Genomic DNA, 27,711 nt, shown 5'->3' on the forward strand with positions numbered 1-27,711 from the left:
CGGCGTACATTGAGGACGAGGATATTTTGAACAAACTCAAAAGTTGGGGAGTGTCAGCATCTTCTCCCATCAAAAGACGCATGTGGCCGGGGACCAACGTGGCTGGCGGCACCCACTTTCTGAAGGTAAAATTCACGAAACGGGTACAGTCACTCCCATACTCCACCAAATTTGACACTGTCACGGGCATAGAATACTTTAGAGTAATACATGACAAACAAGTGAAGGTCTGTAGACTGTGCATACAGCCAGGGCACATCTAGGGAATGTCAGAATAAGACAGCCAAAAAAGTATGCGCTATGCTACAACCTAATGACAGAATGTGTGTGCAACGAAAAGTGACGAGAGTGGTGATAACATGTCTGAGCTGGAGCTAGAGTCTCCCAGCCGTGCTGGTGCTGGGCGTGATGAGTGTGGTGTGGTGTGGGTGCTGTGGAGGGGAGAGAAGAGGTGAGGTTGAGAACAAGCCATCTGGGGGAAAAGTCTGAAAATATGAGGATAGAGGCAATGCACAGCTGGACTCTAACCTGGATGGCACAAGAGTACACAGACTAAGATCTGGGAGTCTAAGATCATGGAGATGACTCTAGCACCAGCTCAGAGATGGAAATCACTCAAGTTGCACAGGTCAGGAAAAGGCATAGTAACAAAACAGAACGACTTAAGAAAAATAAAAATAGGAATGTTAAGTAAATTATGAAGCTCTTATCCACTCTCTTTTTATTAGGCATTACCGTGCTGCACATGGCATCTCTCAATGCCCATGGCCTCCGCACTAAGGCCAAGATGGAGTCTGTGTTCAATTCCCTTTAAAAACGGAAAATTGTATGTCTCAGGAAACTTGGTGGGACAAAACTTCCTTAGAACATGCCTTACAATGTTGGGATGGACACATCTATGTAAATTTTGGTTCAACTAGAGCGTGTGGGATAGCTATACTATTTCATAAAAACATAGCAAATAATATTACTGAGATATATATAAGGACAGTAAAGGTAGAGTTTTAATTATTGATTTCCACTATAACAAAAAAAAAATACAGGCTAATAAATATATATGCAGCAAATAAAGAGTGTGAAAGAAAACAACTATTTATGAGCATCAGCAAAGGGGTTTGTGGAAATGTGATGATCGTGGGGACTTCAATGTTGTACTATCTCCATAAACACTTTCAAAAAACAATCACAGCAGAAAAGCCCTAATGACTCTGATCAACTTGAACACAATCTAAACTCTACTAAAAGAAGCTTCTCTAGACGACAGGTTGTTATGGGTAAAATGAAGCAATCCAGAGTAGACTCATTTTTAAAATCATTGATAGACTATACTTTCAGTATTTGGAGTGATCACGCCCACCTAATCTGGCAAATTGGAGGATGTAAATAGCCAACTAATGAGGGTGTGTGGTGTTTAAACACCAGTTTATTAAAGTATAAAAGCTTTAAAAAAGAAAATTAGAAAATTAAATATTGTAGAAGAACTCAAATTAGAAGACAAATATGTTGATAAATGGGATAATATAAAAGACAGAATAAAGAAATCTTGTATAAATTATAGTAAAGAAAGAAGATGGAAAGAAAATCGAGAGGAAGAATCATTAAGGAATCTCTTAGTCAAAGAGCTAGAATTATTAGATATAGATCCACCTAGATGCAGCAAAAGATTATATAAAGCCAAACTAGATAACATAGAAACAAACAGGTGTAGAGGTGCTGCCATAAGAAGCAGGATACAGAACATTCTGGAAGGAGAAAAATGTACAGCCTTCTTTTTAGGCCTAGAGAAAGTCAAACAAAACAAAGCCTTCATTGAAGAGATATTAGATAAAGGAGATAAAATGATAAGTAAACAAGAAGATATTCTGACAACTATAAATGATTATTACAAGGACCTATATACTAGTCAGACACAAAACAGTCAATATGCCCAGAACATGTTAGACTGTATAGACAAGCGTTTATCCCTAGAAGAGATCAAGACTGCTATAGAGAGTCTAAGTAAAAACAAAAGTCCAGGACAGGATGGCTTACCAGTAGAGTTCTATATGGAGTTCAAAGAACAACTTGCTCCTGTACTCTTAAAGTTATATGAAGCCATAGAGTTACACTAAAGCGACGCCACTCTCTCTCAAGAAAGGCATCATCACTCTAATCTTCAAGAATAAGGGAAACAGGAATAGAATAGAAAACTATAGGCCAATACGTTTACTAAACACAGATTATAAAATATTAACCAAGGTATTAGCAAATAGAATCAAATCAGTAATCAGCACGATAATAAACATAGCTCAAGCGTATAGCATACCTCATAGAGACATAGCTGACACGATAGGAACTATTAGAGATATAGTGGAGAAAATGAATAAACAGAGTGGCATCCTGCTAGGAATAGACCTAAACAAAGCCTTCGACAGGGTTGAGCACCCGTTCCTCTGGTCAGTTCTAGAAAAATTCGGTTTTGGGCCTAAAATCATTCAATGGATCAAGATCTTATATACCAATTCATATAGCAGCATCAAATGCAATGGCTTACTTACTGAAGGGTTTCACTTACAACGCTCAGTGAGGCAAGGATGTCCACTCTCCTCCATGCCGTACAGTCTGGTGGTGGAGCCGCTGGCATTAAGTATACAAAAGGATAGCAATATTAAAGGAATAACTACATCGTCCGGGCTAGAAATCAAATTAACTCAGTGCAGCGGATGATATAAATATAACTGTCATAGATAATAAAAGTATAGATAGAGCGTTAATGCATATCAACAACTATGGTGAAGCGGCTGGAGCCAAAATCAATTACAACAAATCAGAAATTATGTATTGTGGACAACAAACAGATAGATTAAACAAATGGGGTTTTGTGGAATGTAAAGATTCCAGAGAAATCTTGGGCATATTCATCGGTAAAAAGCGGAGAAAAAGCGAGAGACCAAACTTGACAGAAGACTAAATCTGAGAGGGGAAAGTAACTGTGCTGAATGCTCTGCTCCTCTCCAAACTTAATCATGTCTTAGCAAATTGTGAAATGCCAAATTGGGCCTTGGCTAAATTAAATAGTCTGATTTCATCCCTCTTATGGAGGGCAAGGGAAACATGATCGCTCACAAAGTCATAACAGCACACAAAAAAAGATGGCGGCTTAAAACTAATAGACATAAACACCAAGAGGGCGCACTCACTTTTACTTACTAAAAGTAATCAGCAACTACCTAGACTCAACGCAGAAATATTTATGGAAGGACTTCTTTACAGACTGTCTAACAACATTTGGTGAGAAAGGGGTGTACAACCTCAGTGTAATCTCTCCCAAGAGGCCTTTGAGCACTTACCTGGTTTTTAACCGGGAAGTGCTTGAGGCGTGGGCAGAGTTCTACCCCATCTAAAACCAGAGTGCAGGAGCAGAGCACAGGTGACGCAGTTGCCTTTCCTCTCTAGTCCCTGGTTCACCTTCAAAGGGCAGAGGTTAGTTAACAACACTCTAGAAGCGGCCGGCATAACAAAAGTAGGCCGGGTCACAAACTTCAGAGGGGATTTTGATATAACTAAAGTCTGCGAAACCTTAAACAAGATAAAAATTAAGTACAAGAGATGGCAGATTACTGCATTCGGAGCAAAGTTTGATCAAAGCTGGCAAACTGCATGGAAGGAACTGTTCAAACTAAACGCTGGCAAAGTGCAGGGAGATGCTCTGAAGTTCCTCCTGTGTCTTGGAGACAAAGCCCTTGATGTGATATCTGTTAAAACAAAAATCTGGTACAATATCATGTTGACAAAAATTACAAGACGTCCCACATCAGAGAAAGCCTGGGGAAAGATTTTCCCCACACAAAACATAAACGATATTTGGGGAAATATTACCATCCCTTTAATGTCACCTGAATCCTTCCACCTAGATTACAAAATAAGGCACAGACGGATTTTCACAGGCATCGTCCTGCATCAGATAAATAAAAATGTCTCGACGATAGAACGTGTCCTGTCTGCAAGACTAAGGAGGAGGACTTAGAGCACTTGTTCATACACTGCCAGAAGTTGCAGACTCACAGGGAGAAAATTAAAGAACTTCTAATGAAACACTGCAATATGAAAGGAATGAGCACAGACAAGTGGAACTGGACATTGATGTTTGGCATACCAAACAAACACCCATCACTGAATGCAAATCTTACAAACATGATACTGGCTTTCTCCAGACAAGCCATATGGACTAATAGAAACCACGCATTCTATGAAGGGAAGATTTTAAATACCCACAAACTGTTTGTAATGCTGCTCAAAGGTCATCTGACAATACTACTGGAACACAAGAAAGACAAATGGTCTGATGCTTTGACTCAGAAACAAACTTTATTTCTACTAAAAGATGGCAGAAAAATAGAAATAGTTTTTGAAAATATGTGAAATGTATAATGAATGGAGTCTGGTAGATTCTGGTTTTATCCTTTATTTTTCCATGATCAGCGCCCGATCTCACTCTGATCTCGGAAGCCAAACAGGGTTGGGCCTGATTAGTACTTACCATGGGTGGTAGACTGCTTGGGAATACCAGGTGCTGTAAGCTTTTCCACTCTCTATCCGATACAGCAGAGGCGCGCTACTTCATCAGGAGAGACAGATCTTTGAAAAGCAGAGCTCCTGGACTCGACTTTGTTAATTTCATTGTAATTATAGAATTTGCAGCATCTTTAGAAGGGACGGTTGTAGGTGCAACTGTTGCTTTACGGCCATACCACTCTGAACGCGCCCGATCTCGTCTGATCTCGGAAGCCAAACAGGGTTGGGCCTGATTAGTACTTGGGTGGGAGACTGCTTGGGAATAGCAGGTGCTGTAAGCTTTCTCACTTCTCTTTCGAAACAGCAGAGGCGCTGCTACTTCACCAGGGTAGACAGATCTTTGAAAAGCAGAGCGCCTTGTCTCGACTCGACATTGTTAATTTCATTGTAATTATAGAATTTGCAGCATCTTTAGAAGGGACGGTTGTAGGTGCAACTGTTGCTTACGGCCATACCACTCTGAACGCGCCTGATCTCGTCTGATCTCGGAAGCCAAACAGGGTTGGGCCTGATTAGTACTTGGGTGGGAGACTGCTTGGGAATACCAGGTGCTGTAAGCTTTTTCACTTCTCCTTTCGAAACAGCAGAGGGCGCTGCTACTTCACCAGGGTAGACAGATCTTTGAAAAGCAGAGCGCCTTGTCTCGACTCGACATTGTTAATTTCATTGTAATTATAGAATTTGCAGCATCTTTAGAAGGGACGGTTGTAGGTGCAACTGTTGCTTACGGCCATACCACTCTGAACGCGCCTGATCTCGTCTGATCTCGGAAGCCAAACAGGGTTGGGCCTGATTAGTACTTGGGTGGGAGACTGCTTGGGAATACCAGGTGCTGTAAGCTTTTTCACTTCTCTTTCCGAAACAGCAGAGGGCGCTGCTACTTCACCAGGGTAGACAGATCTTTGAAAAGCAGAGCGCCTTGTCTCGACTCGACATTGTTAATTTCATTGTAATTATAGAATTTGCAGCATCTTTAGAAGGGACGGTTGTAGGTGCAACTGTTGCTTACGGCCATACCACTCTGAACGCGCCCGATCTCGTCTGATCTCGGAAGCCAAACAGGGTTGGGCCTGATTAGTACTTGGGTGGGAGACTGCTTGGGAATACCAGGTGCTGTAAGCTTTTTTCACTTCTCTTTTCGAAACAGCAGAGGGCGCTGCTACTTCACCAGGGTAGACAGATCTTTGAAAAGCAGAGCGCCTTGTCTCGACTCGACATTGTTAATTTCATTGTAATTATAGAATTTGCAGCATCTTTAGAAGGGACGGTTGTAGGTGCAACTGTTGCTTACGGCCATACCACTCTGAACGCGCCCGATCTCGTCTGATCTCGGAAGCCAAACAGGGTTGGGCCTGATTAGTACTTGGGTGGGAGACTGCTTGGGAATACCAGGTGCTGTAAGCTTCTTCACTTCTCTTTTCGAAACAGCAGAGGGCGCTGCTACTTCACCAGGGTAGACAGATCTTTGAAAAGCAGAGCGCCTTGTCTCGACTCGACATTGTTAATTTCATTGTAATTATAGAATTTGCAGCATCTTTAGAAGGGACGGTTGTAGGTGCAACTGTTGCTTACGGCCATACCACTCTGAACGCGCCCGATCTCGTCTGATCTCGGAAGCCAAACAGGGTTGGATTAGTACTTGGATGGGAGACTGCTTGGGAATACCAGGTGCTGTAAGCTTTTTCACTTCTCTTTCCGATACAGCAGAGGGCGCTGCTACTTCATCAGGGTAGACAGATCTTTGAAAAGCAGAGCAGCTTGGTGCTCGACTCCAATTATCCATCCATCCATTTTCTACCGCTTGGTCCCGTTAGGGGTCGCGGGTGACTGGAGCCTATCCCAGTGACTTTGGGCCTTAGGCAGGGTACACCCTGGACAGTGGCCAACTCGTCGCAGGGCTAACACAGACACAGACAAGGACAAGGACAGACAACCATTCACTCTCACATTCATTCAATACGGGCAATTTAGAGTTATCAATTAACCTACACATGCATGTCTTTGGACGGTGGGAGGAAGCCGGAGAACCCGGAGAGAACCCACGGTAACACGGGGAGGACATGCAGACTCCACCCAGAGAGATTGTGTGATGTTGGTCCGGTCCGGGAATCGATTCCACGAACCCACAATCTCCTTATTGGGAGGCAGGAGCTTTAGCCGCTCTGCCACCGTGCACCCCTGACTCCAATTATACCCTTTGTAATTATAAAACTTGCAGCTTCTTTAGAAGGGACGGTTGTAGGTGCAACTGTTGCTTACGGCCATACCACTCTGAACGCGCCCGATCTCGTCTGATCTCGGAAGCCAAACAGGGTTGGGCCTGATTAGTACTTGGGTGGTAGACTGCTTGGGAATACCAGGTGCTGTAAGCTTTTCCACTTCTCTATCCGATACAGCAGAGGGCGCTACTTCATCAGGAGAGACAGATCTTTGAAAAGCAGAGCTCCTGGACTCGACTTTGTTAATTTCATTGTAATTATAGAATTTGCAGCATCTTTAGAAGGGACGGTTGTAGGTGCAACTGTTGCTTACGGCCATACCACTCTGAACGCGCCCGATCTCGTCTGATCTCGGAAGCCAAACAGGGTTGGGCCTGATTAGTACTTGGGTGGGAGACTGCTTGGGAATACCAGGTGCTGTAAGCTTTCTCACTTCTCTTTTCGAAACAGCAGAGGGCGCTGCTACTTCACCAGGGTAGACAGATCTTTGAAAAGCAGAGCGCCTTGTCTCGACTCGACATTGTTAATTTCATTGTAATTATAGAATTTGCAGCATCTTTAGAAGGGACGGTTGTAGGTGCAACTGTTGCTTACGGCCATACCACTCTGAACGCGCCCGATCTCGTCTGATCTCGGAAGCCAAACAGGGTTGGGCCTGATTAGTACTTGGGTGGGAGACTGCTTGGGAATACCAGGTGCTGTAAGCTTTTTCACTTCTCTTTTCGAAACAGCAGAGGGCGCTGCTACTTCACCAGGGTAGACAGATCTTTGAAAAGCAGAGCTCCTCGACTCGACTTTGTTAATTTCATTGTAATTATAGTATTTGCAGCATCTTTAGAAGGGACGGTTGTAGGTGCAACTGTTGCTTACGGCCATACCACTCTGAACGCGCCCGATCTCGTCTGATCTCGGAAGCCAAACACAGGGTTGGGCCTGATTAGTTAGTGGGACTTGGGTGCCAGGTGCTGGAGACTCTCTTCCGATACAGGAATCACCAGGTGCTGTTTGAAAAGCAGCTTTTTCACTTCAATTATACCCTTTGTAATTATATAACTTGCAGCTTCAGAAGGGCGCTGCTACTTCACGGCCAGGGTAGACAGATCTTTGTACTTGGGCAGAGCTGCTTGGGAATACCAGGTGCTGTAAGTCTCCACTCTCTATCCGATACAGCAGAGAGGCGCTGCTACTTCACCAGGGTAGACAGATCTTTGAAAAGCAGAGCGCCTTGTCTCGACTTTGTTAATTTCATTGTAATTATACAATTTGCAGCATCTTTAGAAGGGACGGTTGTAGGTGCAACTGTTGCTTACGGCCATACCACTCTGAACGCGCCCGATCTCGTCTGATCTCGGAAGCCAAACAGGGTTGGGCCTGATTAGTACTTGTAGGTGGGAGACTGCTTGGGAATAGCCAGGTGCTGATCTCTCGGAAGCCAAACAGGTTGGGCCTGATTAGTACTTGGGTCACTTGGGAATTCTCTTTCGAAACAGCAGAGGGCGCTGCTACTTCACCAGGGTAGACAGATCTTTGAAAAGCAGAGCGCCTTGTCTCGACTCGACTTTGTTAATTTCATTGTAATTATAGAATTTGCAGCATCTTTAGAAGGGACGGTTGTAGGTGCAACTGTTGCTTACGGCCATACCACTCTGAACGCGCCTGATCTCGGAAGCCAAACAGGGTTGGGCCTGATTAGTACTTGGATGGGAGACTGCTTGGGAATACCAGGTGCTGTAAGCTTTTTCACTTCTCTTTCCGATACAGCAGAGGGCGCTGCTACTTCATCAGGGTAGACAGATCTTTGAAAAGCAGAGCAGCTTGGTGCTCGACTCCAATTATACCCTTTGTAATTATATAACTTGCAGATTCTTTAGAAGGGACGGTTGTAGGTGCAACTGTTGCTTACGGCCATACCACTCTGAACGCGCCCGATCTCGTCTGATCTCGGAAGCCAAACAGGGTTGGGCCTGATTAGTACTTGGGTGGTAGACTGCTTGGGAATACCAGGTGCTGTAAGCTTTTTCACTTCTGTTTCCGATACAGCAGAGGGCGCTGCTACTTCATCAGGGTAGACAGATCTTTGAAAAGCAGAGCAGCTTGGTGCTCGACTCCAATTATACCCTTTGTAATTATATAACTTGCAGCTTCTTTAGAAGGGACGGTTGTAGGTGCAACTGTTGCTTACGGCCATACCACTCTGAACGCGCCCGATCTCGTCTGATCTCGGAAGCCAAACAGGGTTGGGCCTGATTAGTACTTGGGTGGGAGACTGCTTGGGAATACCAGGTGCTGTAAGCTTTTTCACTTCTCCTTTCGAAACAGCAGAGGGCGCTGCTACTTCACCAGGGTAGACAGATCTTTGAAAAGCAGAGCGCCTTGTCTCGACTCGACTTTGTTAATTTCATTGTAATTATAGAATTTGCAGCATCTTTAGAAGGGACGGTTGTAGGTGCAACTGTTGCTTACGACCATACCACTCTGAACGCGCCTGATCTCGTCTGATCTCGGAAGCCAAACAGGGTTGGGCCTGATTAGTACTTGGGTGGGAGACTGCTTGGGAATACCAGGTGCTGTAAGCTTTCTCACTTCTCTTTTCGAAACAGCAGAGGGCGCTGCTACTTCACCAGGGTAGACAGATCTTTGAAAAGCAGAGCGCCTTGTCTCGACTCGACATTGTTAATTTCATTGTAATTATAGAATTTGCAGCATCTTTAGAAGGGACGGTTGTAGGTGCAACTGTTGCTTACGGCCATACCACTCTGAACGCGCCCGATCTCGTCTGATCTCGGAAGCCAAACAGGGTTGGGCCTGATTAGTACTTGGGTGGGAGACTGCTTGGGAATACCAGGTGCTGTAAGCTTTTTCACTTCTCTTTTCGAAACAGCAGAGGGCGCTGCTACTTCACCAGGGTAGACAGATCTTTGAATAGCAGAGCGCCTTGTCTCGACACGACATTGTTAATTTCATTGTAATTATAGTATTTGCAGCATCTTTAGAAGGGACGGTTGTAGGTGCAAGTGTTGCTTACGGCCATACCACTCTGAACGCGCCCGATCTCGTCTGATCTCGGAAGCCAAACAGGGTTGGGCCTGATTAGTACTTGGATGGGAGACTGCTTGGGAATACCAGGTGCTGTAAGCTTTTTCACTTCTCTTTTTGAAACAGCAGAGGGCGCTGCTACTTCACCAGGGTAGACAGATCTTTGAAAAGCAGAGCTCCTCGACTCGACTTTGTTAATTTTATTGTAATTATAGTATTTGCAGCATCTTTAGAAGGGACGGTTGTAGGTGCAACTGTTGCTTACGGCCATACCACTCTGAACGCGCCCGATCTCGTCTGATCTCGGAAGCCAAACAGGGTTGGGCCTGATTAGTACTTGGGTGGGAGACTGCTTGGGAATACCAGGTGCTGTAAGCTTTTTCACTTCTCTTTTCGAAACAGCAGAGGGCGCTGCTACTTCACCAGGGTAGACAGATCTTTGAAAAGCAGAGCGCCTTGTCTCGACTCGACTTTGTTAATTTCATTGTAATTATATAACTTGCAGCGTCGTTAGAAGGGACGGTTGTAGGTGCAACTGTTGCTTACGGCCATACCACTCTGAACGCGCCCGATCTCGTCTGATCTCGGAAGCCAAACAGGGTTGGGCCTGATTAGTACTTGGGTGGGAGACTGCTTGGGAATACCAGGTGCTGTAAGCTTTTCCACTTCTCTTTCCAATACAGCAGAGGGCGCTGCTACTTCATCAGGGTAGACAGATCTTTGAAAAGCAGAGCTCCTCGACTCGACTTTGTTAATTTTATTGTAATTATAGTATTTGCAGCATCTTTAGAAGGGACGGTTGTAGGTGCAACTGTTGCTTACGGCCATACCACTCTGAACGCGCCCGATCTCGTCTGATCTCGGAAGCCAAACAGGGTTGGGCCTGATTAGTACTTGGGTGGGAGACTGCTTGGGAATACCAGGTGCTGTAAGCTTTTTCACTTCTCTTTTCGAAACAGCAGAGGGCGCTGCTACTTCACCAGGGTAGACAGATCTTTGAAAAGCAGAGCGCCTTGTCTCGACTCGACTTTGTTAATTTCATTGTAATTATAGAATTTGCAGCATCTTTAGAAGGGACGGTTGTAGGTGCAACTGTTGCTTACGACCATACCACTCTGAACGCGCCCGATCTCGTTTGATCTCGGAAGCCAAACAGGGTTGGGCCTGATTAGTACTTGGGTGGGAGACTGCTTGGGAATACCAGGTGCTGTAAGCTTTTTCACTTCTCTTTCCAATACAGCAGAGGGCGCTGCTACTTCATCAGGGTAGACAGATCTTTGAAAAGCAGAGCTCCTCGACTCGACTTTGTTAATTTTATTGTAATTATAGTATTTGCAGCATCTTTAGAAGGGACGGTTGTAGGTGCAACTGTTGCTTACGGCCATACCACTCTGAACGCGCCCGATCTCGTCTGATCTCGGAAGCCAAACAGGGTTGGGCCTGATTAGTACTTGGGTGGTAGACTGCTTGGGAATACCAGGTGCTGTAAGCTTTTCCACTTCTCTTTCCGATACAGCAGAGGGCGCTGCTACTTCATCAGGAGAGACAGATCTTTGAAAAGCAGAGCTCCTCGACTCGACTTTGTTAATTTCATTGTAATTATAGTATTTGCAGCATCTTTAGAAGGGACGGTTGTAGGTGCAACTGTTGCTTACGGCCATACCACTCTGAACGCGCCCGATCTCGTCTGATCTCGGAAGCCAAACAGGGTTGGGCCTGATTAGTACTTGGGTGGGAGACTGCTTGGGAATACCAGGTGCTGTAAGCTTTTTCACTTCTCTTTCCAATACAGCAGAGGGCGCTGCTACTTCACCAGGGTAGACAGATCTTTGAAAAGCAGAGCGCCTTGTCTCGACTCGACTTTGTTAATTTCATTGTAATTATATAACTTGCAGCTTCTTTAGAAGGGACGGTTGTAGGTGCAACTGTTGCTTACGGCCATACCACTCTGAACGCGCCCGATCTCGTCTGATCTCGGAAGCCAAACAGGGTTGGGCCTGATTAGTACTTGGGTGGGAGACTGCTTGGGAATACCAGGTGCTGTAAGCTTTTTCACTTCTCTTTCCAATACAGCAGAGGGCGCTGCTACTTCATCAGGGTAGACAGATCTTTGAAAAGCAGAGCTACTCGACTTTGTTAATTTTATTGTAATTATAGTATTTGCAGCATCTTTAGAAGGGACGGTTGTAGGTGCAACTGTTGCTTACGGCCATACCACTCTGAACGCGCCCGATCTCGTCTGATCTCGGAAGCCAAACAGGGTTGGGCCTGATTAGTACTTGGGTGGTAGACTGCTTGGGAATACCAGGTGCTGTAAGCTTTTCCACTTCTCTTTCCGATACAGCAGAGGGCGCTGCTACTTCATCAGGAGAGACAGATCTTTGAAAAGCAGAGCTCCTCGACTCGACTCGACATTGTTAATTTCATTGTAATTATAGAATTTGCAGCATCTTTAGAAGGGACGGTTGTAGGTGCAACTGTTGCTTACGGCCATACCACTCTGAGGGCGCTAGAGAGCGTGAAGGAAGTGAGGTGGCTGCAGTCAGGAGAGGAAGGTTCTCCATTTTGTTGTTTCTACTTTTGTTTGTTTCCTTTGTTTTTGTGGACTTTTAAGCTAGTTTTTTTTTCTTTTTTCTGTTTGTAAACCACCTAACAGCAGCATCTTGCTGTCTGGAGGGTGGTTAAACTTTTTTCTTTTTCTTGCTTTTTTATAAAATGGACGGATTAACGGATAACGACACTGGACTGGCTGGAGGAACACGTATGGCAAATGACACCGGACTGGCAGGAGGAACACGCTTGGTTAACGACACTGGACTGGCAGGAGAAAAACGCACTGTAATGGACATGGGACTGGCAAGGGGAACACGAACGGCAAACGACACTGGACTGGCACGAGGAACACGAATGGCAAATGATACTGGACTGGACAAACGTTTACGAGCTGGAAATGGAAATAATGAAGTAAGTGGAAAATTTGTTGAGAGAAAATATTTGAAAGAAGCTACAGTGATTGTCAATGTGGAAAATGTGGATGAAGTGAGAGCGGGGGATATTATTAAAGCAGTTACAGAACAATGTGGACATGGAAAAATCTTAGCGTTAAGACCGAGACAAGGAAAGGAATTTGAACTTACAATGGAAAAAGAAGAAATGTGCGACAACCTAATGGATGGACTAAGAATAAAAGGTATGGACTGTGAAGTGAAAAGCTTGCAAAACCGTGATTACGTTGTTTCCTTCATGCACCTGCCCGTCTACCTGGATGATGGAAAAATTTTAGAGAAATTGGAGGGATGGGGAGTTGATCCCATAAGTAAAATTAAAAGGAGATGCTATCCGGGCACCGATATCGAGGACGGAACAAGGTTCCTTAAAGTCCGTTTCCCCAAGGAGGTGGCATCCCTGCCTTACAGCACGAGGCTTGAGACAGCCGAGGGGCAGCAGTATTTCCGGGTGATGCACAGCCATCAAGTGAAAACTTGTAGGCTGTGCATGAGCCCGGACCACCTGATGAAGGACTGCCCAAATTTCACGTGCTACAAATGTGAGGAGAGGGGACATTTTGCGAGAGATTGCAACGCTGTTAGGTGCCCGGAGTGTCAAGAGGTTTTAAATAAATGTGAATGCTGGATGGAGGGAGAGGAAGGAGGAAGGGAAAAACAGGTGGGCGGACAGGTGCATGAAGGAAACAACGAGGAAGATGGACAAACTGATGAAAGACAAGAGGAAGAAGGACAGAGCAACACAGAGGAAGGGGAAAGAGAAAAAGGCAACAGTAACAATGATGTACAAACAACAGAGCAGGACACTCAATGGACGGAAATGGAAGTATCGGACAGTTTTAATGCTTTTATGGAGGACGTGGAGAGAGATGAACATGGAAGGATGGATCAAAATAAAGAAACGGACAGTGAAGGAGAAATAAAGTTGGACAACATGGACAAAGACAGAGGGGGGAGAGGACAAAGAAGAAGAAGAACATTGAAGGTAAAACCAAATTTGGAAGGTGCAAGGAAAAAAATAATGACAGAAATGAGCAGATATGATGTGTTAAGGGGCTTGGAGGGAGACAATGGTGAATAATGGTTTTTAGGTATTTATTTGTATTTCTTTTAATGGTCTTGAGTTGTGTTACTTTTAATGCAAGGGGACTGTTGGACATTAGAAAATTTGAAAAAGTAAAAGAGAAATTTAAAAGGCAAGACATTATTGCACTACAGGAAACAAACTGGAGAAAAAATGTTATGATTGATTATAAAAGGAGATGGGATGGTGGTATTTTTTATAATAATGGAGATGGGAGGTTTGGAAGAGGTGTGGCTTTTTTAATGAAGGATGATGTTTTTAAAGTGAGTAAAGTTGTGTATATGGACAGGATGGGGAAATGTATGGTAGTTGAGACAAAGTATGAAGGAAGAGATTTGATTTTAGTAAATGTACATGCACCAGTGGAGGAGAAGGAAAAGAAAGAGTTTTTTAATGTTTTAAGAAATATTGTAAATAAGTATAAAGAAATAATAATGATGGGGGATTTTAATACAGTTTTTAGTAAACAAGATATGGCTGAGGGAATGGTTTTCAAAACTGATACGGGAAGGAAAGAATTAAAAGCATTAATGGAGGAGAATAATATGATAGATGTGTGGAGAGAAAGGAATGAACGGAAAAAAGAATTTTCAAGGAGACAAATAGTGGGGAGTTTTGTATGCCAAACCAGAATTGACTTTGTTTTATGTAGTAGAAATGTGGAGAATTTTATTGAAAAGATTAAGTATGAGGAAACAAGTTTTAGCGATCACAAGTTTTTATTTTTTATAGTGGACTGGAGTAAAATGCAAAGAGGGCCGGGAGTATGGATTTTAAATACGCAGATTTTAAAGAATGAAGATTATGTTGCAAAAGTTAAAGAAATAATAGAAAAAGAAAAGGAAAATGGAATGTATGAAGAGGATAAGAGAATATGGTGGGAGAATGTTAAGTTTTTAATAAAAAAATACTCGATCAAATATTGTAGTTTAATACAGAAATGTAAAAGATACAAAGAAAGAGAAATAAAAGCAAGTTTGGAAAAGGAATTGAACAAAGAAAATAAAGACATACAAAAGATAAGGGAAATAGAGGGAAAATTAAAAGAAATAGAAGAAAAAGAATACGAGGGAGCGAGGCTAAGAAGCAAAGCAAAATATGTGGTGGAGGGAGAAAAATGTACAAAGTTCTTTTTTGATCTAGAAAAAAAGAAGGGGAAAGCTGAAACGATAAAAGAAATAAGAGGAAAAAATGGGGAAATTGTAGAAAGTAATGAAAAGATTTTGGAAGAAATAAGGTATTTTTATGAGGATCTATTTAGTGCAAGAGGTGTGGAAGAGGAGGAAAAAAAGAAATTGTTAAATCAGATAAAAGCAAAGGTAGGCGAGCAAGACAAAAAAGATTGTGATCAAGAAATCAGAGAAGAAGAGATAGAAAGGGCAATAAGTCAACTGAATAAAAAGAAAAGTCCAGGAATAGATGGTTTGGGAACGGAATTTTATGTATGTTTTAAAGGGGTTTTAGTAAAGATTTTAAAGGATGTTTTTAAAGTTGTTTTTGAAAAAGAAGAAATTAATGAAAGAACAGGGATGGGGTTAATGAAACTGATATATAAAGGGAAAGGAGAGAAGGTAGATTTAAAAAACTATAGACCGATCACGATGCTGAACACAGATCTTAAGATTTTAGCAAAGATTTTAGCAAACAGGTTAAAAGAAGTAATGCCAAGTATAATTAAAACAAATCAAGCATATGGAGTAAAAGGGAAAGATATAGCGGATATAACAATGAGTATAAGAGATACAATATGGTACATGAACGAAAAAAATGATGAGGGATATATAATTAGTTTGGATTTTGAAAAAGCATTTGATAGGGTTGAGCATGGGTATTTATTTGATGTTTTAAGGAGTTTTGGTTTTGGCGAGAATTTTATTAAATGGATTAAGATTTTATATAAGGGTGAACTAACAAAGATAAAATGTAATGGATTTTTAACAGATTGTTTTAAAATAACACGGTCAATAAGACAGGGCTGTCCGCTTTCTGCGTTGCTATATTCACTTGTATCAGAACCGTTAGGATTGGCAATTAGACAAAAAGAGGAAATACATGGGATTGAAATAGAAGAAAATAAGGCTGAGGGGAAAGTTTTTCAATACGCTGATGATACGACAATAATTGTAAAGGGAAAAGGGAGCGTTAAAGAAGTAATGAATGTTGTAAATGAGTATTGTAGAGGGTCTGGGAGTAAAGTAAATGAGGATAAAACAGTATATATGAGATTTGGTAAAGCTATGGTTTTAACAGATTGTTTTAAGTTCAAGGAAGTGGAAGAAATGAGGATTTTAGGAATTTTAATGGGGAAGAATGAAAGGAAAGTAAGAGATGAAATGTGGGAGGAACTAGTGACAGATATAGAGAGGAGGTTAAATTTTTGGAAATTAAGAACTTTAAATTTGAAGGGGAAGGTTTTAATACTGAATGTTTTAATGGTTTCTAAGCTCTGGTATGTTTTATATGTGTCTGAAATGCCTTTATGGACAGAACAGAGGTTGAAGAAATGCTTTCTTGACTTTTTATGGGAGGAGAAACCAGCGAGAATTGCACATAACACGATTTTAGGGGCGGTAGAAAAGGGAGGCTTAGGTTTAATGGATGTGGAACAACGAAAAAATGCTTTGAGAGTAAAAATTGTTAAGAAATACCTAAATGAAGAAAACAAATCTGAGTGGAAGAAAACAATGAAATACTTTTTAAATAAATGTGGTGGTTTTAACATGGGGGATGGAATTTTATGGATGAAAACAAAAATTTGGATGACTGAAGGATTACCTGCATTTTATAGAGACATTTTTAGTGCTTGGGGAAAGTTTTTAACGAAAATTGAGTATGGTCCACGTGGGAGAGAAAACATTTTAAATCAGCCTCTGTTCTTAAATAGTAACATTTTGAGTGTGTGGAAGAAGAGCCAAAAGAAAAGAACATCTATGTTAAACTGGGGGAAAATTGTGTGATATTAAGGAATGTACTGTAAAAATGTTTTATTGTGTTTTTAGAGATGGTGTTTTTAAAGAACCAATTGTAAATAAGTACTGGGTGGAGAAATTTAAAGATTTAAAAGAAGAGAGTATATGGAGAAACATGAGGGGGAAATGTGTGGAGACAAAATTGGAATGTTTGGAGTATTTTACAAGACATAAAGTGGTTTTTACTGAGTATATTTTAAACAAAATTGGGTTGGAACAAAATGCAATGTGTAAAGTGTGCCAAGAAAAGGAGGAAGGGATTTTACATATGTTTTTATATTGTAAAGAACTGGTGGATTTTTTAAAGAAAGGTAAATGTGTGGTTCAAGATTTGACTGTGGATTGGGATGAAAATAGAATAGAATGGAACAGAGTGGTGATGTTTGGTTGGGAAAGGAAGTGTCAAAACAAAAAGTTTATAAATCTGTGGCTAATGTTGTTGAAAAGTGCGATATGGGAAAGGAGAATTGTGGCAAAAAAGGAAGGAATTGTATTGGATGTTTGGAGTGTGTTTAAAAGAAAAGTCGAAGTGTACATGGAAAGACTTTATGTGTATTTTAAAAGGTGAAAATATGTTAGATGATTTTTATCAGGTTTTTACTCCACAAGTTTGTTGTGTTTTTAAAGATCTAATGTGGAAGCTGCCAGGAAGTGAAGGAGAATTCTGAATTATTTAATGTAAAGGTATGATGTAAGGTGGTGTATGATATGTGATGTAAAAGTGATTGTATAAGAATAATTGTAATTTTTATTGTTTTGGAATAAAAAAATGAAAAAAAAAAAAAAAAAAAAAAAACCGCCCCCGATCTCGTTTGATCTCGGAAGCCAAACAGGGTTGGGCCTGATTAGTACTTGGGTGGGAGACTGCTTGGGAATACCAGGTGCTGTAAGCTTTTTCACTTCTCTTTCCGATACAGCAGAGGGCGCTGCTACTTCATCAGGGGAGACAGATCTTTGTAAAGCAGAGCAGCTTGGCGCTCGACTTGAATTATAGCGTTTGTAATTATAGTATTTGCAGCATCTTTAGAAGGGACAGTTGTAAGTGCAACTGTTGCTTACGGCCATACCACTCTGAACACGGATGCGCAGGTTGAGTAGGCATAAGCAAACAGCAGAGCACGAGTAGAGAAACGGAGAGGTTTTTTCTCCTCTCTTTTTTTAGTTTTAAATTGGTTTTGTCGAGAATAAGTACTGGGCATCTTCAGTTAAATAGTTTTTTGTTTAAATCCCCCAACAGTTCTGTAACTGTTTGGGGGGAATGCTTTTGTTTCTTCAGCGTTAAAACATTTCTCTGAGGTGTTTTTTTTTTTCTCTTTCGCTAAACAGACGGACAACATGGCAACGGAAAGAGAGACAGTCAAATCCACAATGGCACAGATTAACGGACACAGAGGGAAAATAACGATAGAAAACGGAGAAGATAACACCGATAGTAAGACGAAGAAAACAGTTAAAAAGTTTGATAAAAACTTAACGGTGTGTGTGGAATTGCAAGGAGAAGGCAAAGTTACAACGCCAGAATTGAAGAAAGCTGTACGGGAGTTATGCGGGGGATTGCTAGCATGCCGGATGACGGGAGAGAAAAAATACGAGCTGACAATGATGAATGAGAAAGGCAAAGAGAGACTACTGGAGGGGATGAAGATCGGTGAGGTTACAGCGATGGCCAGAGAGCTAAACAACGGTGAGCTCGTTGTCTCGTTTCTAAACTTGCCGGCGTACATTGAGGACGAGGATATTTTGAACAAACTCAAAAGTTGGGGAGTGTCAGCATCTTCTCCCATCAAAAGACGCATGTGGCCGGGGACCAACGTGGCTGACGGCACCCGCTTTCTGAAGGTAAAATTCACGGAAACGGTACAGTCACTCCCATACTCCACCAAATTTGACACTGTCACGGGCATAGAATACTTTAGAGTAATACATGACAAACAAGTGAAGGTCTGTAGACTGTGCATACAGCCAGGGCACATCTAGGGAATGTCAGAATAAGACAGCCAAAAAGTGTACGCTATGCTACAACCTAATGACAGAATGTGTGTGCAACGAAAGTGACGAGAGTGGTGATAACATGTCTGAGCTGGAGCTAGAGTCTCCCAGCCGTGCTGGTGCTGGGCGTGATGAGTGTGGTGTGGTGTGGGTGCTGTGGAGGGGAGAGAAGAGGTGAGGTTGAGAACAAGCCATCTGGGGGAAAAGTCTGAAAATATGAGGGATAGAGGCAATGCACAGCTGGACTCTAACCTGGATGGCACAAGAGTACACAGACTAAGATCTGGGGAGTCTAAGATCATGGAGATGACTCTAGCACCAGCTCAGAGATGGAAATCACTCAAGTTGCACAGGTCAGGAAAAGGCATAGTAACAAAACAGAACGACTTAAGAAAAATAAAAATAGGAATGTTAAGTAAATTATGAAGCTCTTATCCACTCTCTTTTTATTAGGCATTACCGTGCTGCACATGGCATCTCTCAATGCCCATGGCCTCCGCACTAAGGCCAAGATGGAGTCTGTGTTCAATTCCTTTTAAAAACGGAAAATTGTATGTCTCCAGGAAACTTGGTGGGACAAAACTTCCTTAGAACATGCCTTACAATGTTGGGATGGACACATCTATGTAAATTTTGGTTCAACTAGAGCGTGTGGGATAGCTATACTATTTCATAAAAACATAGCAAATAATATTACTGAGATATATATAAGGACAGTAAAGGTAGAGTTTTAATTATTGATTTCCACTATAACAAAAAAAAAATACAGGCTAATAAATATATATGCAGCAAATAAAGAGTGTGAAAGAAAACAACTATTTATGAGCATCAGCAAAGGGGTTTGTGGAAATGTGATGATCGTGGGGGACTTCAATGTTGTACTATCTCCATAAACACTTTCAAAAACAATCACAGCAGAAAAGCCCTAATGACTCTGATCAACGAACACAATCTAAACTCTACTAAAAGAAGCTTCTCTAGACGACAGGTTGTTATGGGTAAAATGAAGCAATCCAGAGTAGACTCATTTTTAAAATCATTGATAGACTATACTTTCAGTATTTGGAGTGATCACGCCCACCTAATCTGGCAAATTGGAGGATGTAAATAGCCAACTAATGGGGGTGTGTGGTGTTTAAACACCAGTTTATTAAAGTATAAAAGCTTTAAAAAGAAAATTAGAAAATTAAATATTGTAGAAGAACTCAAATTAGAAGACAAATATGTTGATAAATGGGATAATATAAAAGACAGAATAAAGAAATCTTGTATAAATTATAGTAAAGAAAGAAGATGGAAAGAAAATCGAGAGGAAGAATCATTAAGGAATCTCTTAGTCAAAGAGCTAGAATTATTAGATATAGATCCACCTAGATGCAGCAAAGATTATATAAAGCCAAACTAGATAACATAGAAACAAACAGGTGTAGAGGTGCTGCCATAAGAAGCAGGATACAGAACATTCTGGAAGGAGAAAAATGTACAGCCTTCTTTTTAGGCCTAGAGAAAGTCAAACAAAACAAAGCCTTCATTGAAGAGATATTAGATAAAGGAGATAAAATGATAAGTAAACAAGAAGATATTCTGACAACTATAAATGATTATTACAAGGACCTATATACTAGTCAGACACAAAACAGTCAATATGCCCAGAACATGTTAGACTGTATAGACAAGCGTTTATCCCTAGAAGAGATCAAGACTGCTATAGAGAGTCTAAGTAAAAACAAAAGTCCAGGACAGGATGGCTTACCAGTAGAGTTCTATATGGAGTTCAAAGAACAACTTGCTCCTGTACTCTTAAAGTTATATGAAGCCATAGAGTTACACGAAACGACGCCACTCTCTCTCAAGAAAGGCATCATCACTCTAATCTTCAAGAATAAGGGAAACAGGAATAGAATAGAAAACTATAGGCCAATACGTTTACTAAACACAGATTATAAAATATTAACCAAGGTATTAGCAAATAGAATCAAATCAGTAATCAGCACGATAATAAACATAGCTCAAGCGTATAGCATACCTCATAGAGACATAGCTGACACGATAGGAACTATTAGAGATATAGTGGAGAAAATGAATAAACAGAGTGGCATCCTGCTAGGAATAGACCTAAACAAAGCCTTCGACAGGGTTGAGCACCCGTTCCTCTGGTCAGTTCTAGAAAAATTCGGTTTTGGGCCTAAAATCATTCAATGGATCAAGATCTTATATACCAATTCATATAGCAGCATCAAATGCAATGGCTTACTTACTGAAGGGTTTCACTTACAACGCTCAGTGAGGCAAGGATGTCCACTCTCCTCCATACTGTACAGTCTGGTGGTGGAGCCGCTGGCATTAAGTATACAAAAGGATAGCAATATTAAAGGAATAACTACATCGTCCGGGCTAGAAATCAAATTAACTCAGTACGCGGATGATATAAATATAACTGTCATAGATAATAAAAGTATAGATAGAGCGTTAATGCATATCAACAACTATGGTGAAGCGGCTGGAGCCAAAATCAATTACAACAAATCAGAAATTATGTATTGTGGACAACAAACAGATAGATTAAACAAATGGGGTTTTGTGGAATGTAAAGATTCCAGAGAAATCTTGGGCATATTCATCGGTAAAAACGGAGAAAAAGCGAGAGACCAAACTTGACAGAAGACTAAATCTGAGAGGGAAAGTAACTGTGCTGAATGCTCTGCTCCTCTCCAAACTTAATCATGTCTTAGCAAATTGTGAAATGCCAAATTGGGCCTTGGCTAAATTAAATAGTCTGATTTCATCCCTCTTATGGAGGGGCAAGGGAAACATGATCGCTCACAAAGTCATAACAGCACACAAAAAAGATGGCGGCTTAAAACTAATAGACATAAACACCAAGAGGGACGCACTCACTTTTACTTACTAAAAGTAATCAGCAACTACCTAGACTCAACGCAGAAATATTTATGGAAGGACTTCTTTACAGACTGTCTAACAACATTTGGTGAGAAAGGGGTGTACAACCTCAGTGTAATCTCTCCCAAGAAGGCCTTTGAGCACTTACCTGGTTTTTAACCGGGAAGTGCTTGAGGCGTGGGGCAGAGTTCTACCCCATCTAAAACCAGAGTGCAGGAGCAGAGCACAGGTGACGCAGTTGCCTTTCCTCTCTAGTCCCTGGTTCACCTTCAAAGGGCAGAGGTTAGTTAACAACACTCTAGAAGCGGCCGGCATAACAAAAGTAGGCCGGGTCACAAACTTCAGAGGGGATTTTGATATAACTAAAGTCTGCGAAACCTTAAACAAGATAAAAATTAAGTACAAGAGATGGCAGATTACTGCATTCGGAGCAAAGTTTGATCAAAGCTGGCAAACTGCATGGAAGGAACTGTTCAAACTAAACGCTGGCAAAGTGCAGGGAGATGCTCTGAAGTTCCTCCTGTGTCTTGGAGACAAAGCCCTTGATGTGATATCTGTTAAAACAAAAATCTGGTACAATATCATGTTGACAAAAATTACAAGACGTCCCACATCAGAGAAAGCCTGGGGAAAGATTTTCCCCACACAAAACATAAACGATATTTGGGGAAATATTACCATCCCTTTAATGTCACCTGAATCCTTCCACCTAGATTACAAAATAAGGCACAGACGGATTTTCACAGGCATCGTCCTGCATCAGATAAATAAAAATGTCTACGATAGAACGTGTCCTGTCTGCAAGACTAAGGAGGAGGACTTAGAGCACTTGTTCATACACTGCCAGAAGTTGCAGACTCACAGGGAGAAAATTAAAGAACTTCTAATGAAACACTGCAATATGAAAGGAATGAGCACAGACAAGTGGAACTGGACATTGATGTTTGGCATACCAAACAAACACCCATCACTGAATGCAAATCTTACAAACATGATACTGGCTTTCTCCAGACAAGCCATATGGACTAATAGAAACCACGCATTCTATGAAGGGAAGATTTTAAATACCCACAAACTGTTTGTAATGCTGCTCAAAGGTCATCTGACAATACTACTGGAACACAAGAAAGACAAATGGTCTGATGCTTTGACTCAGAAACAAACTTTATTTCTACTAAAAGATGGCAGAAAAATAGAAATAGTTTTTGAAAATATGTGAAATGTATAATGAATGGAGTCTGGTAGATTCTGGTTTTATCCTTTATTTTTCCATGATCAGCAGTTTTTTTTCCTCATTTCGCGTCAGGCACTTTGGAGTTGCCCGTGTCTACATTGTGTTTCTGCTTTGGAATTGCTTTTTGGTCTTTGAAGGGATTGTTATTGGTCTTGGTGGATTCGGAACCATTGTGGGGTTGATGTGTGGGTGGGGATGTGGACAGGGATTTGTTTGCTCTTGTGCTGTCGTGGGTGCTTTGCGCTGCCGTTTTTTTTTCTCTGCCCAAACTGGTAAACATGTGGACAGATGTTGTCTCTCAGGGCACTGTGACTATGATCCAAACAGGCATACGGGACCCATGTGTCCCTTTATGAGCAGCTACTTTTACAGGGGATTATCTTTGATTATTAAAAACTAATGAATCAGTTTTGACTTTTTTAGCAAATTAGGAGCAGAGGTTTGGTTGTTTCTATGTCTTTTTGTGTGGGTTCCTTATCTTGATTGGTATCTTTGTCACTATAAATCTGTATATAAATGTATGAAAACTGTATTTTTGATAAATAAAAGATAAAAAAAAAAAAAAAAACGCGCCCGATCTCCTCTGATCTCGGAAGCCAAACAGGGTTGGGCCTGATTAGTACTTGGGTGGGAGACTGCTTGGGAATACCAGGTGCTGTAAGCTTTTTCACTTCTCTTTCCGATACAGCAGAGGGCGCTGCTACTTTATCAGGGGAGACAGATCTTTGAAAAGCAGAGCAGCTTGGCGCTCGACTCGAATTATAGCCTTTGTAATTATATAACTTGCAGCGTCTTTAGAAGGGACGGTTGTAGATCCAACTGTTGCTTACGGCCATACCACTCTGAGGGCGTTGTTGAGTCCACAGGAAGTGAGTTGGCAGTAGAAGGGAGAGGAAGGCTCTCCCACACCTGTGTTTGATTTAGTAGTTTTGTGTGAGTTTTGGTAGTATTTTGTTTGTTTTTTGAACGCTTTTTCATTTTGCAAACAGCAGCTTTACGCTGTCCGTAAGGTGGTTTTTTCTCGTTTAGCATGTTTTGTGCGTGATTTCTTTGCGTTTGTTTTTTTGTTTTGTTTGAAATGGACGGACCTGGAGTGAGTGACTTGGAAATGGCTGGAGGGACGCGGCGGGACAACGACAATGGTATGGAACAACGACGACAAGCTGGATGCGGAAGGGAGGAAGAAGGCGTAAAGAATGTGGAAGAGAGGAAATACCTGAAGGAGGCAACAGTGATTGTGAATGTAGAGGGAGCGAACGACACGAAGGCGGTGGATGTTATTAATGCGGTGGCAGATCGAATTGGAGGAGGAAAAATACTGGCGGTGAGACCGAGACAGGGTAAGGAATATGAACTGACGTTTGAGAGGAAGGAAATGTGTGAAGAACTTCTAGATGGGCTGACAATAAAGGGTTCTGAGTGTGAGGTTAAAAAACTGTAAAATAGAGACTACGTTGTTTCTTTCATGCATTTGCCTGTTTACCTGGAAGATAATGATATTTTGGATAAATTGGAGGGTTGGGGGGTTTGCCCCATTTCAGAAATCAAAAGGAGGTTGTATCCGGGCACTAATGTGGAGGATGGCACTAGATTTGTCAAAGTAAGGTTCCCGAGAGAGGTGGTGTCCCTGCCATACAGCACAAAGCTGGAAACAGCTGAAGGGCCTCAATATTTTAGGGTGATGCACAGCCACCAGGTGAAGACCTGTCGGCTGTGCATGAGCCCAGACCACCTGGTGAGGGATTGCCCTGATTTCAAATGCTACAAGTGTGAGGAAAGGGGACACTTTGCACGGGACTGTAACACCGTTACAGTTTTTCTCAGTCGCTTTGGTACATATCTCAGATCAATTGAAATTCTCAAAACTACCTGTTCAATTCTCACATCATTGTGTCACTTGTGCACATCAAAAAAGCAGTTTCTCATTTCTTTGAACAAGTTGCAAATGCTTTGGTACATCCATGCAAATGATTATGTAAAATTCTCTGTTGTTTCCTACATTATCAGTTGCTTATGTCATGTTGATCAAAATGTATTATATTGGGTCTCTGTTGAATAGTCTCACCCCCCACAACATTTAGGCACAAGCTCATAGCATAAGTCTTTACATGCAAAATGATGAGATTAGAGCCACACTCGTAGACCACGTTCTCAGTCATGGGCTTACAATGGCCGAGGCTGGTCGAAGGGTGCAGCCAAATGTTGGAAGAACAACTGTGTCCTCGATTATTCAGACTTTTCGTCGACAGAATAGGTATGTAATCAATAATAATAATAATAATAATCAACAATAGGCATTGTACACTGTACTTTCCTTACTAATTTTTTTTCCCCCCACATAGGACTGCAAGACAAATTCACAGGGGTGGCAGAGGGCCCCTTTTCACACGTGAACAGGAGGAGGCCATTTGCACCATGGTAATAGAAAACAATGCAATAAAGACTAAGGGATATAAAAAAGTGCCATTATAGAGGACAACAACATCTTTCAAAACAGTCAGCATCTCAACCATTGATAGGGTGCTGAAAAGACACCAAATGAATTTGAAGCAGCTCTACACTGTTCCGTTTGAAAGAAATGGTGAAAGAGTGAAGGAGCTGTGTTACCAATATGTACAGGTAAAACATGTATGAGCATGCAGCAACTGTACCTCAGAGTAAACAGTACAACATTGTATAGTGATATACAGTACAGTGTGAACTTGACACATTGCATCTTCTTTTCTACAGCCATAGCAAATATGTGCTGTATACATTTGATGTAACTGTATCTTGGCCAAAATGAAAATGCATGTAATTCATAAAACTCATTTTGTGTCTTTTGGATATAGCGTATAATGGAATTGGAAGCAAGTGAACCACCACACAGCTTCCTCTACATGGATGAAGCTGGCTTCAACCTAACAAAACGTAGAAGGTGTGGTCGAAATATCATCAGCCACAGAGCTACAGTTGATGTGCCAGGCCAACGGGGCGGAAACATAACCATGGGTTGTGCAATCTCTGAGAATGGTGTGCTAACGCATATTCCCATTATTGGGCCATACAATACAGAGCGTCTTGTCACCTTTTTAGACACTCTCTACAGGGATCTCATCCCTGAACAAGAGAGGGGTCAGATTGGAGATGACCTGCCAAAGTATGTGATCGTTTGGTACAATGTCAGTTTCCATCGTTCCAACATCATCAGGCAATGGTTTGCTGCCCATGACAGGATGCTGATGGAGTTCCTCCCACCCTACTCTCCATTCCTTAACCCCATTGAGGAATTTTTCTCAGCATGGAGATGGAAAGTATACGATCGTCAGCCACATACACAAATGACCCTTCTGGCTGCCATGGATGCAGCATGTGACGACATCACAGCAGATGCCTGCAGAAGCTGGATAAGACATTCAAAAAGATTCTTTCCACGCTGCATTGCAAGAGAAGATGTTCGTTGTGATGTGGATGAGAATTTGTGGCTCAACAGACAGGATCGTCAAGAGGTGTAGGAAGATTGTAATTCCTTAATGTAATTTCTACAGCACCGCATGTAGAGTTTCCTATGTTCACATTTCTTCTTTAGGTTTTTTTTTGTGTGCTATTCAGTGCTGTCTTTTCATTTCTGTATCTCAATGACATGTTCTGTCAATAAAATACAGTACAAACAGTAAGAGTGTAAATTTGAATCTTTTCCATTCTCTTGCAATTACACTCACACATACACTAAGATGTAACTTACAATTGACAATTATCATCAAAACTTTAGCCATACTTTCCATCAGAACATCCCTCCAGAGTAAACTGTTATATTGACAACATGACTAAACAATTTGACTGTCTTATCTGTACACAATGACACAAGGACTTGTCATTCTGATGGCACTGACATGTTCATTGACACAGATATTTACTTTTGAGAGATGAACTAAGGATTTTGAGTAAGAAAGTGGCTTTTGCAGGTTATCCATGGTGTTTTGCTATTTGTACAAATTGTTTTGAGAAATGCACTTACTGTTTTGCAAATTGTGAGTTTGATTCAAGAAATGTACCAAAGCGAATGAGAAAAACTGTAAGTGCCCGGAGTGCCAAAAGTTTTTAAATAAATGCGAGTGTTGGATGGAGGAGGAGGAAAGAGGGGGGGTGGACCAGGTGAGCAGGCAGATGCATGAAAGAAACAACGAGGGGGAAGGAAAATCTGATGAAGGACAAGCTGAAGAATGACTACAACAAAAAGAAACGTAAGAAGGAGCGAGCAACAGAGAGGAAGAGGAAAGAGACAAAGAGAATGCGATAAGGAACAAACAATGGAGCAGGTCACGCAATGGACGGAAATGGAGATATCTGACCGTTTTAACACTTTTATAGAGGACGTGGAGAGAGGAGGACAAGGAGAGGTGGATCAAAATAAAGAGTCGGACAGTGAAGAAGAAATCAAGTTGGACAGCATGGACAAAGACAGAAGGGCGAGAGGACAAGTAAGAAGGAGAGCATTGAAGGTAAAACCAAATTTGGAAGGTGCAAGAAAAAAAAATAATGACAGAAACAAGAAACAGATATGGTGCGTTAAAGGGACTGGAGGGAGAAAATTGTGAATGAAGGTTTTTAAATATGTACCTGGTTTTCTTTTACTGGTTTTAAGTTGTTACTTTTAATGCAAGGGGACTGTTGGATATTGGGAAGTTTGAAAAAGTAAAAGAATAATGTAAAAGGGAAGAAATTATTGCACTACAAGAAA

General features: G+C 41.5%; 2 protein-coding genes, 21 non-coding genes and 3 pseudogenes across 25 annotated transcripts; all 26 read left to right on the top strand.

Annotated features, from left to right (window-relative positions):
- On the top strand, positions 1–27,562 carry LOC122872061. 3 transcript variants are annotated; one of them, XR_006377002.1, is made up of 4 exons: positions 1–125; positions 18,194–18,706; positions 25,334–25,610; positions 25,823–27,562. XR_006377002.1 is itself a non-coding variant. In XM_044187756.1 (4 exons), the coding sequence occupies exons 1-3, from the start codon at positions 81–83 to the stop codon at positions 25,382–25,384; spliced, it is 609 nt and encodes a 202-aa protein (XP_044043691.1). In that variant the 5' UTR covers positions 1–80; the 3' UTR covers positions 25,385–25,409; positions 25,823–27,562. The 3 variants fall into 3 exon arrangements, 2 of the variants coding, with proteins under 2 accessions (XP_044043691.1, XP_044043689.1); XM_044187756.1 differs by having other exon boundaries at positions 25,334–25,409; XM_044187754.1 differs by lacking the exons at positions 25,334–25,610; positions 25,823–27,562 and having other exon boundaries at positions 18,194–20,512.
- LOC122872530 lies at positions 4,717–4,835 on the top strand. Its single transcript, XR_006377192.1, has one exon. It is a non-coding gene; the product is annotated as a 5S ribosomal RNA (ribosomal RNA).
- On the top strand, positions 4,996–5,114 carry LOC122872495. The gene has a single exon (XR_006377157.1). It is a non-coding gene; the product is annotated as a 5S ribosomal RNA (ribosomal RNA).
- LOC122872496 lies at positions 5,277–5,395 on the top strand. The gene has a single exon (XR_006377158.1). It is a non-coding gene; the product is annotated as a 5S ribosomal RNA (ribosomal RNA).
- On the top strand, positions 5,558–5,676 carry LOC122872577. Its single transcript, XR_006377221.1, has one exon. It is a non-coding gene; the product is annotated as a 5S ribosomal RNA (ribosomal RNA).
- Positions 5,840–5,958, top strand: LOC122872578. Its single transcript, XR_006377222.1, has one exon. It is a non-coding gene; the product is annotated as a 5S ribosomal RNA (ribosomal RNA).
- LOC122872549 lies at positions 6,121–6,234 on the top strand (annotated as a pseudogene).
- On the top strand, positions 6,808–6,926 carry LOC122872505. Its single transcript, XR_006377167.1, has one exon. It is a non-coding gene; the product is annotated as a 5S ribosomal RNA (ribosomal RNA).
- Positions 7,081–7,199, top strand: LOC122872579. The gene has a single exon (XR_006377223.1). It is a non-coding gene; the product is annotated as a 5S ribosomal RNA (ribosomal RNA).
- Positions 7,362–7,480, top strand: LOC122872580. The gene has a single exon (XR_006377224.1). It is a non-coding gene; the product is annotated as a 5S ribosomal RNA (ribosomal RNA).
- Positions 8,078–8,199, top strand: LOC122872553 (annotated as a pseudogene).
- LOC122872544 lies at positions 8,402–8,510 on the top strand (annotated as a pseudogene).
- LOC122872507 lies at positions 8,671–8,789 on the top strand. The gene has a single exon (XR_006377169.1). It is a non-coding gene; the product is annotated as a 5S ribosomal RNA (ribosomal RNA).
- Positions 8,950–9,068, top strand: LOC122872581. Its single transcript, XR_006377225.1, has one exon. It is a non-coding gene; the product is annotated as a 5S ribosomal RNA (ribosomal RNA).
- On the top strand, positions 9,231–9,349 carry LOC122872525. Its single transcript, XR_006377187.1, has one exon. It is a non-coding gene; the product is annotated as a 5S ribosomal RNA (ribosomal RNA).
- Positions 9,512–9,630, top strand: LOC122872582. Its single transcript, XR_006377226.1, has one exon. It is a non-coding gene; the product is annotated as a 5S ribosomal RNA (ribosomal RNA).
- LOC122872584 lies at positions 9,793–9,911 on the top strand. Its single transcript, XR_006377228.1, has one exon. It is a non-coding gene; the product is annotated as a 5S ribosomal RNA (ribosomal RNA).
- Positions 10,069–10,187, top strand: LOC122872583. The gene has a single exon (XR_006377227.1). It is a non-coding gene; the product is annotated as a 5S ribosomal RNA (ribosomal RNA).
- Positions 10,350–10,468, top strand: LOC122872585. Its single transcript, XR_006377229.1, has one exon. It is a non-coding gene; the product is annotated as a 5S ribosomal RNA (ribosomal RNA).
- Positions 10,626–10,744, top strand: LOC122872586. Its single transcript, XR_006377230.1, has one exon. It is a non-coding gene; the product is annotated as a 5S ribosomal RNA (ribosomal RNA).
- On the top strand, positions 10,907–11,025 carry LOC122872515. Its single transcript, XR_006377178.1, has one exon. It is a non-coding gene; the product is annotated as a 5S ribosomal RNA (ribosomal RNA).
- Positions 11,183–11,301, top strand: LOC122872508. The gene has a single exon (XR_006377170.1). It is a non-coding gene; the product is annotated as a 5S ribosomal RNA (ribosomal RNA).
- Positions 11,459–11,577, top strand: LOC122872587. Its single transcript, XR_006377231.1, has one exon. It is a non-coding gene; the product is annotated as a 5S ribosomal RNA (ribosomal RNA).
- Positions 11,740–11,858, top strand: LOC122872588. Its single transcript, XR_006377232.1, has one exon. It is a non-coding gene; the product is annotated as a 5S ribosomal RNA (ribosomal RNA).
- On the top strand, positions 12,011–12,129 carry LOC122872509. Its single transcript, XR_006377171.1, has one exon. It is a non-coding gene; the product is annotated as a 5S ribosomal RNA (ribosomal RNA).
- LOC122872054 lies at positions 12,257–13,960 on the top strand. Its single transcript, XM_044187734.1, has one exon. It carries the CDS (start codon positions 12,525–12,527, stop codon positions 13,893–13,895), a length of 1,371 nt encoding a protein of 456 aa, XP_044043669.1. The 5' UTR covers positions 12,257–12,524; the 3' UTR covers positions 13,896–13,960.
- Positions 27,563–27,711: the final 149 nt, after the last annotated feature.

The sequence above is a fragment of the Siniperca chuatsi genome, linkage group LG24 (assembly GCF_020085105.1).
Source record: "Siniperca chuatsi isolate FFG_IHB_CAS linkage group LG24, ASM2008510v1, whole genome shotgun sequence".
NCBI classification, from domain to species: Eukaryota; Metazoa; Chordata; class Actinopteri; order Centrarchiformes; family Sinipercidae; genus Siniperca; species Siniperca chuatsi.

Excerpts from the sequence above, each read along its gene's own strand:
- LOC122872061 (XM_044187754.1), top strand. The coding sequence starts at position 81 with ATGTGGCCGGGGACCAACGTGGCTGGCGGCACCCACTTTCTGAAG. Across the intron at positions 126-18,193 it reads GCGGCACCCACTTTCTGAAG|ACGGACAACATGGCAACGGA; the intron begins GTAAAATTCACG and ends TTCGCTAAACAG.
- LOC122872054 (XM_044187734.1), top strand. The coding sequence starts at position 12,525 with ATGGACGGATTAACGGATAACGACACTGGACTGGCTGGAGGAACACGT.